Source organism: Gasterosteus aculeatus, chromosome 7, assembly GCF_964276395.1.
Source record: "Gasterosteus aculeatus chromosome 7, fGasAcu3.hap1.1, whole genome shotgun sequence".
Classification (NCBI taxonomy): Eukaryota; Metazoa; Chordata; class Actinopteri; order Perciformes; family Gasterosteidae; genus Gasterosteus; species Gasterosteus aculeatus.
Window position 1 is genome coordinate 20403297 of NC_135694.1, and position 17664 is coordinate 20420960.

At 39.7% G+C, this 17664-nt stretch overlaps 1 protein-coding gene across 3 annotated transcripts; it reads left to right on the forward strand.

The window, feature by feature from the left end:
• Window positions 1-3916: 3916 nt before the first annotated feature.
• On the forward strand, window positions 3917-17335 carry kcnip1b (Kv channel interacting protein 1 b). 3 transcript variants are annotated; one of them, XM_040181456.2, is made up of 9 exons: window positions 3917-4099; window positions 4542-4828; window positions 14861-14985; window positions 15407-15476; window positions 15556-15626; window positions 15719-15826; window positions 15908-16012; window positions 16221-16283; window positions 16630-17335. In XM_040181456.2, exons 2-9 carry the CDS (start codon window positions 4741-4743, stop codon window positions 16675-16677), a joined length of 678 nt encoding a protein of 225 aa, XP_040037390.1. In that variant the 5' UTR covers window positions 3917-4099; window positions 4542-4740; the 3' UTR covers window positions 16678-17335. The 3 variants fall into 3 exon arrangements, with proteins under 3 accessions (XP_040037390.1, XP_040037391.1, XP_077961199.1); XM_040181457.2 differs by lacking the exons at window positions 3917-4099; window positions 4542-4828 and adding an exon at window positions 11190-11627; XM_078105073.1 differs by lacking the exons at window positions 3917-4099; window positions 4542-4828 and adding an exon at window positions 11593-11702.
• The last annotated feature ends 329 nt before the right edge of the window (window positions 17336-17664 follow it).

Genomic DNA, 17664 nt, shown 5'->3' on the forward strand with positions numbered 1-17664 from the left:
GGTGCGAAGTATTAAAAAACGATTCCTTGTTTTTTTCCCTCTCTAATCTTGCATTGTGCGCTTGTAAATACTGCCACTATATTTGATTGGGCTGCTGACTGGTGTTTGTCAAGTCACACGTCCTAATTGTCCCCTGTGGACCTGGACAGGACAGCAGCTGCAATGCATGATAACACACATTTCTCCTGCAGGCTATAATGACAAATACAAACAAATAAATAAAGTTGACCAATTTGCTAAACTAAACACAAACAAGGGAGAGGACTGTTAAAGTCCAATGCATACTGTGAACAGCAGCTACATGTCTCATTTCCCATCTGCAGATTTGTTGGAAAAACTACTATATTATCATGTCATAGTCAGCAGGGCTCTTAAGATCGCAGAATGTCTGTACCTTCTTGCAATGATAACCGTCTATGTCATGTCAGATAGAAGACGTCTGCGCTTAGAATCTCTAGAGGACGTGCTGTTGACGTGTGGGTAAAAACTATATCTCCTTGGGAAAAAGAACATAATGGCCCGGCACTGTGCACAAAGCCCCTGTGTTTCATTATGTGATCTTCCATGCTATATACTGTATTACCGCTCCGAAGATCAAGACCTTTGAGCAGCCTTGATGCATAACACTGTATGTTGTCAATTCTGTCTCCATGCTTGCAAGCATTTAATACATTTCCTGTTTAATGATTGATAATTTTTTGGTTAGTGCAAGTGATGCTGAAGGAATTATGTTCTACCTTCGTCATTGCAATAACACAGGATGCAGGGCAAGTAAAATAGATCTTCAAGATGTGGATTCTGCTTTCTCAGCACTTCTTTCTGTATATACACCAGTGCCTGCTGCAGCAAAAGTGTCTCTTTGTAGTGCTAAATTCCACTGAAGTGATTTTCTACCTTTTACAAAACCTACCTTTTTTGTTTTTGTTAATCATCCATTCTGGTTGCTTTGTGCCACGCCAGATTAATTGTAATCACGTAGTGTTGCTAATGCAATAAAGCAATATGTATTTATGTCCAATGCAACGTTTGAATCTAATGGCATTCTCATCAGCAATTTGTGGTGAGTGAGAATCTTTAGTGGATGCTTAGTTAAGATGGTAAGCACATGGGTTAGCACGTTGACGTTATAGCATTTAGCTCAAATCACTGTGTCTGAAGTTCACCCTCTCAGTGGCGTTGCGACATGAGCCTCCAAATAAACTTGTAAAGCTTTTAACCGCAATACCCTAAACCTATTACTTGTGCTATATATTGTGAACAGGCATTTGCGTTGCCTGCTTGTCGTATATGTTTTCAGTGAGTCTGCACGTATGCGTGGGTCCTGCGATAATGCAGCTGGTGATGCATCTTTGTCTCACTCTGCCAGACATCTCAGCTCCAAGTCCTCCCACCGCTCCGTTCACTTTCCATCCTTTCAACGTGCAGACGAGTGTTAAACTCATGGAGTTTCCGAAGCCATGTTTTTTTGAGGGCTTGGGAGACTTGAAACCGGAGTGTAGGAGGTGATGCCGTGCTTCTGCAGAGTTCCTCTGCTGCTTGCACCCAGCATCTGTATAGATTGTCAGTACTGAGAAGCCGGCCATGAGGAAATGGAAAAGCTGAGGTTGCACTCAATGAGATGCATATGAATAAATGAATGTACACTGAGCAAAGCAATTCTGTTTAATTAATAGCTTTTTTTCTTTATGAACTTTCATACATCTAATCTGCCTCGTTTCATCTACTCAAGGAATTGGCTTCACTATGGCAACAAGATCTTCCCCAAACAAGTGCCATGGTAAGTTTTCTGAGATTTGTCTTCTTTTTATTAATACCTCCTTATCACCATGGACACTGGCATTTTTCATGTGGCTGAAATGATAAATGTTTCTCTCTTCACTTTGTCTTCTTGCGACGTTGATCACATGTTGATGCCACGGAGTTTATTTTCTAATCCAAAAGGCCAGTGCAAGAATCGCATTGCCTTTTGTGTCGAAAGAACCAATAGATACTGACTTCGGGGGTTGGGCTACAAACTGAACAATCATAATGCAACCCGTTATTGACTAACAATGGTCTAACCGCAAATGTGGTTTTATGGATGTAAAATGTGTGTAATTTCATGAGCCAGTGAGAATAACAGCAAGATCATTGCAGCCCCGCAGATTTATCTTAATTTGAAAACCACCTGCATAATGACAATTATATCAGTCACATTTGACTTAGAATGACTACATTAAAAACAAATGTCTGTTCATATTTCTGTACTTTTACTGAACTAACTGAATACCTGCAAAATCCTACATTTCATTTAGGTAAAAGTACAAAAGTATGTACAGTAAAAGTATTAATTATGTAGAATTTCATAATAATATGTTGTTCGGCAGTTTAATGTTGCAACAGCTGCTGAAGGAGGAGCTCATTTGAATTGTTTTTAATACTACTGGGTAGTTAAATGGATAATATTACATCATTTAGATGAATAATACACGTCAATGTATTTTTATGTTTAGTAGAAATATACTGCACTACCTTATTTTACCTTCACAATAATGCGAAATAAAAAATATTTGGGTGAACTTTGTGTGACTTTAGTGATAAACACAAACAGAAACAGTTAAAAAAATGAACTGTAATTACTAATATCCTGCAACATATACACACTTTGTTTTTTACTGCCACTCTGTGAGTAAAGTGCTCCATTCCTGGGATCCAAACAGAATTGTGCCAACCACCACCTCAAGTCACAAAGCAAATCTTTGCTGCTGCTAAAAATATGACGTGTGACTATTACAATAAAGTACAAGGGGCCTCCTAAAATGCAACTGTGATTATGAGGAGATGAATAGAACATGTAAGTATTAAATATAGACAAGATAGAGGATGGCTGAGGGTGGCTGGGTTGTAGACGGAGGGAGCACTGCGTCATGCTCTCTTTAAGCATTTCCCCACTTCAGTGGAGTGGGAAACAAAAAAAAACAAAAAAAGCTCCACAAGGAAACTGCAGCCTTACATAACGTGCTCAGGAGTCATTTCAGGAAAGACTAGACTGTCTTCAGGGTCCATTGCATGCATATATGTGCATTTGGCACGAGCTTTTTTCTTCTTTTTAGCAATGATACTTTCTCAGTGCTGGTGGGTGCATCCAGGAATGTAGTGTGATGCTGTACAGACAATACGGATGAAACGAGGACGGTGATTAATGATATTGCTGTAGGCAGCCATTCTTCTGGGATGGCCTCTGTTAATAGTATTAGTATTTTTAAGAAGCTTTTGGGTTAATCCCCTTTCTTTCTCTTATCTTTTTTCCTCACATAGATACACTGCAGGTCAGTTGATATATTTTGAGATGGTATTTTAAGAAAGGATTGTTATGTATTAACACATTTTGATATCTTAAAGGTGGCACATGTTTTTGAACACGGTGCAAACACTTGCAGGTAAATAGAAAAGGTTTGGGTGGTATTCTCTTCTCTTCCATGACTTTCAAGGTGAAAACTCAGTAAAGCCTTTGATGACTTATTTATGTAGCAGACATAAAAAATATCTTGCAGCAACGACATCGTGACATCCCGGTAAAATGGGAAGAAGATGTTGTAATTGTTGATGAGAACTTAACTAAATGTATCTGCCGCTTAGATCTGATTCTGACTTTGAACCATCATGCTTCAACCTCTTATCCCTTTTCTTTCTCCATTCTTTTTTCTTTCTTTTTTTTTTACATCTTACTGTTAACTTCATTATGGATCATCCAACTCTGAAGGCTCTGCAAACAAAAAGGAGGAAAAAAAGAGTGTTAGCCAATCTGAGAGTGGGGACGCACACTTGCGAGACAGGAGGAGCGAGCACTGAGGAAGGAGGATTGAGGAGGGAGGACTGAGGAGGCAGGACTAAGGAGGGAGGACTAAGGAGGGAGGGCGGGCATGCAGCGCTCTGCAGTACAGACCTGCTCAGAGCACCAGAGCATCTCCACAGACCACAGCCGCAGGACTCCCACTGCACCTCACACAGAGGAATACGCCGGAGCAGAAACAGCCACAAGACAACAGGACAGAAGGAGGCGGGACAAAGGAGAAGGAGAGAGCCATCGGACAAATACGGAGAGGAAGATTTGGATCAGGTTGTCTGCTTTTTCTTTTCTTTTTTCCTTATAGAATGAACAAAACTCCCAGGTCACACAGATCTTCACGTATCTCTTCTGGAGCCAATTTGATAAATTATCTTCTGCCTCATTTTTCTCTGTGGAAGCCAACTTTGCTTTCTAAAAGTTTGACACAAATGGCTGAATTTCTATCTCCAATCAGTATTTCTTTTGGCAAACGTACTGCTAGTTCAATAATTCCTTTTAAACGTAAACTTTTAAACTTACTAAAAATGTGTGTATCTCATCCTGCGAGCGTGAGTGTGTCCACTTCGGACAAAATGAGTGGTTGAGTTTACAAGTACTCAGGTGTAACTGCCTGGTGGAGAATATACATTGCATGTTACATTATAAATGTTTGAATTTTTCTGTATGAAATGCTTTTTAAGGCTAAATAATATTCTTTTTTTCTCTCCCCAAGGAACCCTTTAAAGAACCGTAAGATTTCACATCGTAAATAAGACTGAAGCAGGTACTTGTTTGCAATCAGCAGCTCTCCGCGCACCACTGCAAAAACCTGCAGAAGGGACACCGTGGAGACACTTGCAAGTACAACATTTCTTTCAAGATATATTGCAGGAAGCGCTTTTCCCTGTTGAAGCCTCCACCTCCACCTCAGGATGGCTGGCTGTACCTGCCGCTGCAGGCAGGGGCTGCTCAAACTAATCCAGTCTCTCCAGAGATTAGTCTCAGGAAGCCTCGCCAAAGGTACTGTGACATTTTACTCTTACTCCATAACCTCCCCCCCTCACACACACACACACACACACACACACACACTTGCTTTAGAAATTCAAATACAGTATTGAAATCAAAAGTCACCAAGTTCAATTCTTTGAGTCACTCAAAGTGTACTGCAGCTTTCCAAAAGATTCCATTAGTGTGGCACCATTTATTTTTCTGAATGAATGGCTTATTTGCTGGCGTGTCTCATAAAAATGACATTACGAAACAATACTGGTTATAGAATTACCTTTCAAGGAGAACACATTTTTTCAAGGACAACATTTAATTCTGATGTATCATGAGATCCAAATCAGTCTGCAAAAGTCTGCTAAATGACTTTTTATCACTATTTATTGCTCCTCTTTTTTATTATTATTATTATTATATGGAGATGGAATATTTAGTTGAGCTGCTCACAATGCTCCCATTCCTGTCCACGCCATTAACTGTAGTGAGGTCATTAGTAGACAGTGTTTTATTTCCAAAGACAATAGGTTGGAAACCTCCAATTGATAGAAGTGCCGCAGATAATAATGCCTGCTACAGTAGGTATTCAAATTCAAATTAAGTTAAGATGTATATTGAGAAACATTGACAATCTCTACCATCCTATTTCTCAATTATTTGCATTTTGTGTTTTTAATAAAACACCTCAAATTTGAAATACCACCAGTTCACTTTTTTGCCTCCCCATTCATTTTAATATTCACCATCAAATGTTGAGCTGGTAGTTTGGTTTGTTAAATATGTACATTTGCTTGCAGCACACTGTCATCAGGGGTGTCAGGAACGATTTGTTGTGTTTTGCCTTTGGGGTACCGTTTACATGCAATGTATCCCCCCCCCTCCATGTTTGCGTTATCCGTACTCACCCTCAGGGCAGCAGTCACTGTGCACTTTCAGCCTCTTGTGGTGTTAAGCCTCTTTGTGTTAAAAGCTCTCTCTCCGCCTACGACCTCCCATCGACCTTAAGTTGAAAGTTACTTTTCACTTTAACAGCAAAAAGAAAAAAAAAATCTGAGTCACCAAGTCAGTCGTGACCAAAACAACATACAGATCTGCTCTCACTTCCTGAAAAAACAAGCATTCTGATGCAATCTAAAGATTAAACCGACACACATCAAATAATTTAGCGGGTTCAGGCGATGCTTCATTTAATCTGTCATTGTGAGCTCTATGCATATTTCTTGTGTCTCCTTTACTGTAATACCAAAAAGCCTATTCTCTCATCAGAAACATTTGGAAAACACTCTAACAAACATGTCTTTTTTCATTTATTTTCATTTTCAAACCTGGCAGGCTATTTGTAAAAACGCAGCATCTCCCAGCATCCCTTCAATCTCCCCAACGTATACTGGACTCTATTTTCTAAACATACTATGTATGCTTGATTACCTGGGATTTGGTTGCCCAGTCAACTGGACACTACTAGAAATCCATCCCAAAAATAACTAGTCGTTTTATTTTATAACTTTTGTTTACCTATGTGTTCTCAGTTGAAACCTTTTACAGTTCTTCAGCACCATTTTTGAAATATTAAAGCTTACTTATGCAGCATGCGCTGACAATCTAGGTTACGTGTAACGGCGACCATCTGTACTATCTAAAAAAACTTAGACTATTTTCTGTCTTTTATGTAACAGTGAACAATTCCAAACCTAATTTTACAATAATGGGTTTGTCCTCAGTGGCTCAGACTAATTACCAAAGTAAAGTAAAAAAAGTGGGGGAAGGATTCTTAATGCTCACACATTGGCATGCGCCCTGCTTTGTCCTTTATAGTATATTTTGCATTAAGGAGTAGATTTTTTTGGCTTTGTTTGGGGCAGACATTATTTGTATTTTGCCCTTTAAATCTTTAAAAGATGAAGGATGATGGAGTCTGAATTCTGTATAACATCTAATCCCCCGACATTGTACCTCTGCACACATTTGCTGCTTCCCCTGAACTCTTCTTATAGTCTTTGCTGATTGCACCACAAGATCCTGACGGAAGAAATGTTTTTGTTTAAATAGCACATTACATTAAAACGACAACCAATAAATGTCATCTTTTAGCAGCTGTACATTGCATCTTGAAGTCTTCGTTAAGCTGCTAGTTTAAAAAGCTGTGGGTACTAAGAATAGCCATGTTGTTTACATTCATTGTGATAATTGTGGAGGAGTGTCTTGAGCGAGTGCCGCAGCCAACTTTCATTACAAAACATTAGTCATCACTCGGCTTGGCTTCAACCAAATGTAATTCCACTCCAGCTTTGTTTACAGGAACTATCCATTCTTACTCCATGATTTAAAATATCTGTCAGTCAATATGCCTGTTAGCAGTTTTCCAAAAAGGGATTTCAGAGCTCTAATAACTCAAATGTAATTTCAATTTATAGGCCTTAAAACAGCAGTGTGCAGTATATAAAAAAAAATACATAATATTTGTGCACGATAACATAATAAGAAATATTCAATCAGAAAGAATTGATAGATATTTAGAAATAGTTAATAGAAAACATTCTCTTTGCACACTCTCATCTCCAGAGGACGTGATTCTATTGTATGCATGAAAGAATGCACGGAAATATGCACAAACATGCATGTTCAGCTTCACACACGCATGCGTGTTAGGTAGCCAAAAGAATGTAAGTCCCTCATCTCCAGCACACACGTATCTGCAGTAGTTTGGTTTGTTAAGCACATTTACCAAAATTCTTTATTTTCTGTCCCAAAAAGATGCGGCTAGATTTTTTTCTGTTCAGATACCAGAACAAGAAGAAGACTGTGTCCATGGATGCAATGCTCGTGATTTCAATGGGATGTGACTGTTAATGGGTTGATCTTATTAGTAAATAGACCTATTTGAATTGTAGATCAGACAGCAGCATCATTTTTATTCAGCATTGGCAACTATGTGAGCTATTGGGGAACAAGCTTCAACACTTGTATCCCTTAACCTTACTTACATAAGTATAAATATAGAGGCATGTGACGTGTCTGACGAAAGAGAGAAAAAGTATCAGCTCAGTAATAGAATGTAAACATTTTAGTTAAACTCAAAAAATAGATAACTGATACTTCAGTGATTATAATTGTAATACATTTAATAGATGTAATGAACTCCCTTGACAACATTGATGGCATCTTATAAAGCAGGAACTTTTTGTTCTTAATACTACAACAGTCTAGATTAAGCAAACATTGAGGTAGTTACACAGTCAGCTCAATGACTCTATGACTCTCTGCCACTTGTCCCACTACTGTATGTAGTTAGAATATTAGTTAAATGATAGAAAGTAGTTTGGCATTCAACATTATCCCAAATTCTGTCAGATACAAAGTCTTGATTTTTAAGAATTGTGTTATTTTTTTGTTTGCCTTCAATCTTTTTAAAAACGTTCTTGTGATTTCCCGAGATTCCACAAGGATTCAAGTCCTATTGTTAGAAGTAGGAGTGCAGTTGAAGACAGAAACCGTCTTATCCGGCCACATGCTGCACCTGTCTCTCGCTATTACAAGTGTCCTCTAAGTGCATAACCTTGCAGCAAGAGTCCCACAAGAGTCCTGCCTCACAGCAGAGACAGATTAGTTGTACCTGAAGCATAGCTCTGCAATGACCACATCAGAATGGTCAAATTACCCAGCATTACCCTGCACGTTTGACCTCTTCTCCCCCATAACTCGATCTCTTCCGCCTCCCCTTCTACCCTTTCCTCCTCCGTGGCTGGAGAGAGCAGAGGATGGGAGCTGACAGTGTGCGCCTATGCTTTAATTTTTTACATCACCTCACAACACATCTTTATGTAACCGTCTTCCTCTAGATTCACTTTTATCTTATGCCCCCCACGGTTTCCTTTTCCACACTAATGCTTTCTTTCCTCATGTTTTATTTTATTTTATATCCGACACATAGAATCATCTTTTAATGGACAAGCATTCGGTGCAGTCAACAGTGTGGTGCTAATAGGATGACGTTTGGAGTCATAGTAGGATACTATAAGTACTGCAGTGTTGCTTAAACATTATTGTTCATTTTTATATTATTGTATTTTATCAAGAGCAATGAGAGCTTTTAATAGTGACTGAAGCTACTGAGGAGCTACTCAGGAAATACTGAACACTACTGCCATCTGTTGTTCAAAGAGCAATGATACTACATTACCAAAAATAAGGGTACACTGAGTCTCCGTTGACGTTGTGACCGTCCGTGTGGCTTCAGTGGACCAATTTAAGCGCTCAGATACAATCACCATCATATTCACCATCGGACCGATGGGCGATCTGCATTATGAAAGTTATTTGTTTCATATTTATTGTCTATTTGACAATGACCTTTCCCTTCATCGCTTGGTCTAATGTGTTATGAGCAGGAGAAAAAGGAACTCCTCTTCCTTTAAATTGAATAGAAATTCTATATTACTGCATCACATATGAATAACCTATTCAGTCAGAGGAAGGGACTGTTTTCTACGTGTTCTTCGAAATCACATGAAGGCTGAATAATTAAATGATCCTGAAATAAAATCAAAGGTGGCCTGCATTGATTATTATGGATTTGAATTGGCATGTTGATATATAAAAAGACAATCAATGAATCTTGATAAAAGATGCTGTATTGATCTTTCCCCTATTCGCCCGGGCCTGTAACACAGCTGTGAGAGTGAGCTGACTTGTGCAGATAATGAACTGGTGAAAGGATATTGAGGAGATTATGAGTTCATGCTGCTGCAGCGTCACTGTGCCGGATGATACAAGAAAAAGTCAGTTCCAGATGGCAAACATCTGTCATGGGAATTACAGGCGGTTAGTTATAGTTTTGTAAATACTTTGTTCTCCTTCTGGTTGCATGTGTGTTGGTGAATCAGTGACCTCACCTCTGTTTAGTGGAGGGAAAAGATTGTTTGAACATCCGGGATGTCGCCTGTGATATTCATTCAGATGATCCATGCAGATCTTTCCTAGGAAGTAATGAATATTTGATCTCATAAAGTGCCAAATGATTGACAATGGTGAAGAAATCATTTTTTATTTTTATGTGGCAGTACTGGAGCGGAGAAAAATATCTGTATGACACTTTGCGTGTGAGGTGTACAAATCATCCGAATTATGCATGACTCTATGTTTAATTAACCAGTGCATGTAAAGTTCTTACCTCAGCTCCACAGGGGCACTAACAGGTCTGCCCTCAGCAAAAGTCACGCACGTACAGTACCCGTTAAAAGTTCAGATATACCTTCTCGTTGAATCGAATGATGCGTGTCCAAGCGTTAGACTTGTACTGGATGCTCAGTTGTTCAAACAGCGTGGACCAGCACATAGCAGTCACTTACACAACAATAAGAACATAAATATCACAACTATGAAAGATTATAGAGTATATGCTCTAAAACTCGTGATGTGCATTTTATGTCTGCACACATACTCCTTTCACATGGATTTTGCCATTTTTATAGCTCTAACAAGGGAGGGGAATTGCCTAAAACAAAGGAGGTCCCTTCCCCTCCCTCCCTCCCTCCCTCCCCCGCACTCACACACATACACACAAACTCACAAGAGTGTACCAAAGAAAGCATTTGCATCTCTGGTCCGCTGCCAGTGGAAGAAATAAATAGATGTGCCTTTCCCATACATGGACCACATACTGAGCCAAAGCTTTTTAAATGTTGAATAAATAACTGGGAATTTTGATCTACAGCCGAGATGCTAAGCATCGCCGCCCGTATACGGTAAATAATGTGTCCAATCCTAAAACAGACTGAATTGATATCCTATCTGAGGCTCTTTTTTACTCAATGGCTGCTTTTAATACAGTTAAAAATGTTTTGCAACCTTGCAACAACACTAATAATATAACAAACCTTCACTTCTGCTCCTAACAACCCTATAAGATTCGGAATTCTCAGCACTGGTAGGGAAATAAACACAACTCACTCCCACTGCTTTCCTTCACGCTATGCACACAGTCACATTTTCTTAAATCGGAGCCGCTTCATGATTGTTAATTTGCCAACATTTAACACTCTCGTGTTCTTATTTGTGAGGCAGTAAATAAAAAATCTGTTACCTTCTACGTTAGTGTAAGAGAGAGTGAGAGGGGGAAAGGTCTCTGTTACCATTGTGAATCAACACACAAGCAGGCAGCTACGTAAGACGTATCTACACGCTCATCGCGGTACAAGTCAGGAAGCAGGGGGCAAATTCATTGTATTTCTTTGTGTGTGTGTGTGTCTTTGTGTGTTGGTTAAGGAGATAAAGTGGTGTATAAGAAGATCAAATGTAAGGGCAATGCCTGTAAAGGACGGGGATGTGTCACCCTGAAATGCATGTCCTTCCCGTGCTACCATTCACTTGTCAGTAGAGTTATTACTGATTACTACATCGGTTGCACAACAGCACAAGGGCACAAGGACACAGGGAGCTAGAAATAGGTTGAAAGGCTGACAGATGAGTAGAATCAGGCGCAGAAAAAAGAGGGAGTGGCGCAGGAAGGCAGGAGCAGCTTGAGCGTGCGCTTGTTTGGCGAGAGGAGTCAGAAATCCAAGGGAACCGTCGCATAGAAGAGATTCGTCCCTCAGTGACAGATCTGAAAACCAGTGAGCGGAATCAACAGGGGCAAATCCCCTTTAAGATACGGAGCCGTGGAGGCAAACAACAGCGGCAGGCTGAAGGAATCGTGAAAGAAATAGAGGACTGTTATTCTCTGTGTTGTTTGACCAGGCCGGTTCCCACGGTGACGAGATGGGTGCAGTGGTGGGCACTCTGACCATGCAAACCAAGCAGAGGAGACCATCCAGAGGTAGGTCAACATTAGTCTGAAAAAAAGATGGGGAGAAGACAAAAGAGCAACAGAAGCCGAGACTTAACCGAGAGAGTGAGTGAAGCGAAATAACACAGAAAAAAAGCCTTCAGTTGTGATTTGTTTTTTTAATTTTCCACGTGTTGAACACTTGTATATTTACAATAACATATTGATTATTGGCATAGTTCTGTGGAGCAACTATGAATTATTTAAGGAGGAAGTCAGGAAACAGCCAAAATAGACCGGCTAATGCATTAAACCAAAACAATGGAAAAGCAAAAAATATCTATGTTTTTTATTATGTGTCAGAAATATTCCCTCATGGAAGTAAGAAGTGACAGCCGTAAATGTCACTATTGTGATATAATAGTGCACCGTAAAGTATAGGATGTGCGAGAAATAAGGAGAAATAAGATAGAGCAAAACCCCTGCAGCTGGCTCCATGACTGTGTGCGTGTTTGACGTGGACGAGAGTCAAACGTGTGGGTGAGGGTTCAGGCGAGAGCCTGTGAATTAACAGGCAGCTCACATATCCTACATCTCCCTGGCTTATGCTTGAGATCCTGGTTGTCATGGAGACTGGGTTGTAGTGTGTAAGAGGAGAGTGCCACGGATGGAGGATGAATGAGGAGTTTATAGAATAGAAATCAAATTGTACAAACCGGCAAACAAAACCATTACTCTCCGAGGTGATGGAATCATTTGTGCTTTTTTACAGATCGGGGGGGGGGGGGGGGGGGTGCACAAAGGTCATCCTGTTTTTTTCAAAGCTCCATTAAAGTTAGTCTTGCATAGAGAAGGAGGTGAGACGAGGAGACTTTATTGATCCCCAGGCGGGAACAAAAGTATCTCAGTAGCTCTAGAAAGCGCACAGGTCAAAGCGTACAAATAGAAATGCGTCTGAGTCAGAGAGCTAAGTACAACATCACAATACTCCAGACCACACAGCATTAAATGTTTTGTGTGGAAAAGCAGCTCATCATTTTCAAAAACCAAAGGTGGATACATCTGTTACATACTGTATATGTACAGGTATGCGTACATACAGTATTTAAGGGTTGCAGGGCAACAACCAGGGACTGGATTAAACCAACCAAAAATAACTTGTTAGTGCGACATATTTTCTGATGAAGCATAGGATTTAGGGCTAAGACCTCACAAAGTTTACCAGAAAATCCCACTGAATCCAAACGGTTGTGTACAGCAAGAGTTAGACCATCATATTATTAGTGTGCAAAAGCACTACTGGCCTACAGCTGCTGCTGCAGCAGTTGGAATGAACAGTACAACATGATGTCAATGCATGTCGTCTCCATCACTTTATCAGATAACACTGAATCATTTTATGCGGAAGGATGTTCACATGCACATCAAATGTCGGAAAATGTACTGCATGACTCCTGCTTTATGTTCAAGCCTCAATCCTAGAAATGTTGGTCGTGTGTCTGCAGTATTTCTGTGCCTTGTGGAAATGTCACTGGTAATGTTGTCATCTCGCGGCCATGAATCTTTACAGGTGTGTAGTTGAGGTCAGTCGCTCATTGAATCCCATTTGTCTTTTTTATGTCCTCCAAACATATTGCGTGATCCTATTCTGCCACGTGTTCTCTCTCTCTCTCTCTCTCTCTCTCTCTCTCTCTCCCTCTCTCTCTCTCACTCTCTTCCTTTTTCTTCATACTTGCCCTCCTCCCCCTCATCAGCACCTTTGCGTCTTTCCTTTTCTCACCCTCATTTCATCTGTTTCTGATCATACCGTTTCCCAGCAGAGAGAACACGTGCACAGTGCGGCAGAGCAACACCTCTGTTGTTTTGTTGTCATGTGACTAACGTTTTACTGACAGACAAAATAAATGCACAAATTGTTTTCACACCTTTTTTTCTCTCAGTTGTTCCGTTGAAGGCACCACTGTTGACATTGCTTGTTTCTTACTATCCCCATGACAACCAGAGCAAGGGAGATCGCAACAGGAGCTGAGAGGAAGATGAGGATAAGATTGAGACAAAGCAACACAAAACCGCATCCTGTATGTTCAGCAGATAACTGACTAAACATTAAATATTCCAAACCAGTTCAGCATTCACAAAAGCCTTGAGGTTAAAGTACTCAGATGGGGCCGATCTATAGACTGTCGCATCAGATCTGTCCCAAAATACTTGCTTATAAAGATTCATAACCTGCGTATCATTTTAAGAATTGTTAACAATTATTACAATTATTATTCGTTTGAGCTAAATAGACACAATTCTGAAAACTGAAATTTAATTTAAAAAAACTGAATTGAAATGCAGCTACTAAGACATACAGTTAAATCCTCTTGAAATTGCATAAGAACCAGATGACGAACAGTGTATTTGATACAACATGAAGATTGCCCCTGGCAGGGGACGGATGACACTAGATACAGTTTAACATTGAGGATTCATCTTGACATTGCTGCTGGTCAGGTTGAAATGAATGAGTCATTGCCGCCCTCCAAGAAGCAGGCATTCTATATTCATAATCATCTTCTTTTCAAGGCCTGACGGATCCAATTGATGCTGCAGCTGCAAAGCTTTCTTGTAAATGCAAATCATTCATTTTGTCAGCTCTAATTGCGAGAGTTACCATGGAAATAGCTTTAATATCACTTGGTCTCTGTGCATGCAACATGCTATGCTTGTTACACAGGGACCAGCTGGGATATAAATGTAACCAATTCCAGAGAGCACCATGTTCAAATACGCTGCCAGTGAATGCAATAAAGACTTTCAGAGAGTACATTAGGGGTGGTTTTTCGCTCGAATGTTTAAAAACTTGTAGGTGTGTGTACTTATGTCCACTGTCAGATGCAGCCACATTAGCGTTGTTTGTTGTAGCGACGTACACTTGCTTATAGCAGAACCAGAACTCTTCAGATCATGAACCACCATCCGTCTCCACAGAACCTGATACTGAGCGCCCTGTCACCATCCACAACATCAACATAACATCCCTCAAGTACATGTGGTTCTTCTCCCCACTATGTCTGTGTGATTTTGAGCAACTTGCTTCCCCTGTGCTGACGTTGCTGTCTCTTTCCTGCATATTACAGTTTTCAAAATTATAATAGTAGTAATAATGCATTTTATTTTTAACACACTTTTCATCAACAGATTTCAGAGAGGGGAAATTATAGTCAGAGAAGTCTTGGAAAATGATTCCGAGCGGTTAAAACATTTCTTTACGCCTCTCGCTTACTTTTCTCCTCTAGATAAGATAGATGATGAGCTCGAGATGACGACGGTGTGCTACAGGCCAGAGGGTCTCGACCAATTGGAAGCCCAAACTAACTTCAGCAAACAGGAGCTGCAGATCCTCTATCGTGGATTCAAGAATGTAATCACACACATTCTCAATCTATTATTATATTCATTTGGTGTATATTATAGATGCTCAAAGTGAAGATGCTGGCATGTCTGTAGACTAAAAGTCTTTAACTTATTACTTGAATCAACAATGTAGACGTGGTCTTAAATCTCTGATTTCATGTCTTCTTTAATACAGCATAATGTTCATTTAGTCACATGTGGTCCCATTTGGAGTAAAACACTTACATCATGTTTTTAATGGAGTAAATCGTAACATTTTAGTCACTTGTGTGCCTACATCCAATCCCTCTTTGCAGTCTATGAGTGTACATTTTTTTAGCATTCTAATAATGCTGGATAAAATGCTGAAACAAATATTATTAGGGTGAAATAAACAGTCTCTCGTTGACTAGAGGATTCTTATCATGATTCATCTTTTCTTTCCACAGGAATGCCCCAGTGGTGTTGTAGATGAGGACACATTCAAACACATTTACGCACAGTTCTTCCCTCATGGAGGTAATGTGCAAATGTCTGAACCTGCTCTGTGAAACGTTTTCAGTAAAGGAGCTTACACACGTATTGTTTTTCGTTGCAGATGCAAGCATGTACGCACATTATCTTTTCAATGCATTTGACACTACAAACAATGGCTCCATTAAGTTTAAGGTCAGTCATCCTGCTTTGTCATTTGCATTATGACACATTTATTTACTTTAATGTCAGATTCTAAGTTTTTACGTCTGTCCCTTTGCTGTCAGGACTTTGTAGTAGGTTTGTCTACACTGCTGCGAGGATCAATGAGAGAAAAGCTTGAGTGGACATTTTATCTTTATGACATCAACAGAGATGGCTACATAAACAGAGAGGTGAGACCACGCTGGACTACGGTTTTTCTGTGACACCAACAGTCTCTGGTGCATCACATTGTGAATCTTCTCTTTTCTCAGGAAATGACTGAGATTGTGAGGGCCATCTATGACATGATGGGCAAGTACACCTACCCCGCACTAAAAGGGGACGTCCCGCAGCAGCATGTGGACGCCTTTTTCCAGGTTATTTTCTGAAATGTATGATTGAAAGTAAATATTGACAGTTGATAAAACAATGGGAATCTCAGTTATTCAAATAATTGTTTGTATAGTATTCCATTGTGTCAACAGTTTTCTCCACGTTTGATACATGAGCTCACAATGAACAGGTTTCCGTAACGTGATTATCAAATATATACTAAATTTGGTACTAATTTACATTGTATTCCAGAAAATGGACAAAAACAAAGATGGAGTGGTGACTTTGGAGGAGTTTATCATGGCCTGCCAGGAGGTATGTGTTGAGTTTCCTATTTCTATATGTAATAATGGTCAAATGCATGCGTATAAATATAGAGTAGACAAATAAAATGCTTGTATTTACATACGCACAGTGCAATTCACTACATCTTCAGATTAGAACTCATTCAAAAAAAACAAATATGCATTGTTATATTGTTTTGGGAAAGTTAAAATGAGGCCATAAACATGCAGAAAATATAGACATACACATCATAAAGACATCTGCATGTCCTCCAGAGTTCTGTAAATAATTATTATGTTATATCTGGATGCAGCCCATACAATAGTATCCACCAGGGTTGCATTTCATTCTGCTCTGATAACTTCTCCTTGCGTAGGATGAGACCATGATGAGGTCCATGCAGTTGTTTGAAAACGTGATGTAGGACAAGAGAAGAGGATGGAGACGACGTGGAAAAATGAGAGGGCTTGGTGTGAGTGAGTGTGTGTGTGGAAACATGCATGTGCAATACATCCAGTCTCTCCCCCACTCCCAATCGTATCCAGCTGTGGTCGGGATACATTAAGATTCCCCCCACAATGACTAGAAAGAAGGGGGCTGGACTGGGATCCAGTGCGCCTTCCTGCAGAGTGACTGTCCCACCTGGAAGTAGAAGACATCGCTCTCGGTCCCGTCCGTGACCATTGGCCTGTTAAAGATCAACATGCTCTTATATTGCAAAGCTGCTCCACACCAGCGAAAAGCTATCTTTCAACCAGCAGAACTTTTTTTCTCTTTTCTCACCAAGATCGTCCTTTCTTTTTGTAAGAATATATTTGCATGCTTTTGCAAGAGGCTTTGATTTATCTCCAAACATTTGTTAAATTTGTTATGGAATCTGATAATCAGGAATTTTATATTTATTTCTGTTGAAGTGACCCCTCTATTTTGGTATTGTCGCTTGCCTGCCATGTCTATCAAGGCGTACCGTAGAATGTCAATGAATTTGGAAACATTTTAAGGGTCTTAAATGGTGCGTTAGTGTCACTGTTCTTTGTCTATGTTGGAACTGAGGTTGTAGAATAAGAAAATATTGTGAAAAATGTGTGTGCATTTTGGATTTTGTGTGGAAGTAACGCAAAAAGAAATGATGGATAGCAATCAGGAAGAGTGACCTGACCAGCACAGCGATATCTTTATTTGCACATGATCAAAATGTAACCCAGTTGTGACGACAATGATGACGGTAAAAATATACATTTGGTAAAAACGTATTGATCTTCTTTGTAAGCAAGTAATTATCTGCATGAAATGATATACCTCCTTACAAGCGTAGTCTGAGAAACAGTTGGATGATGTGCCATTTTGATTAAATCCTGGTATGAGGAATTTTCTGATAATCTTGCAAGAAAATAACACTCAATTTCAGCTT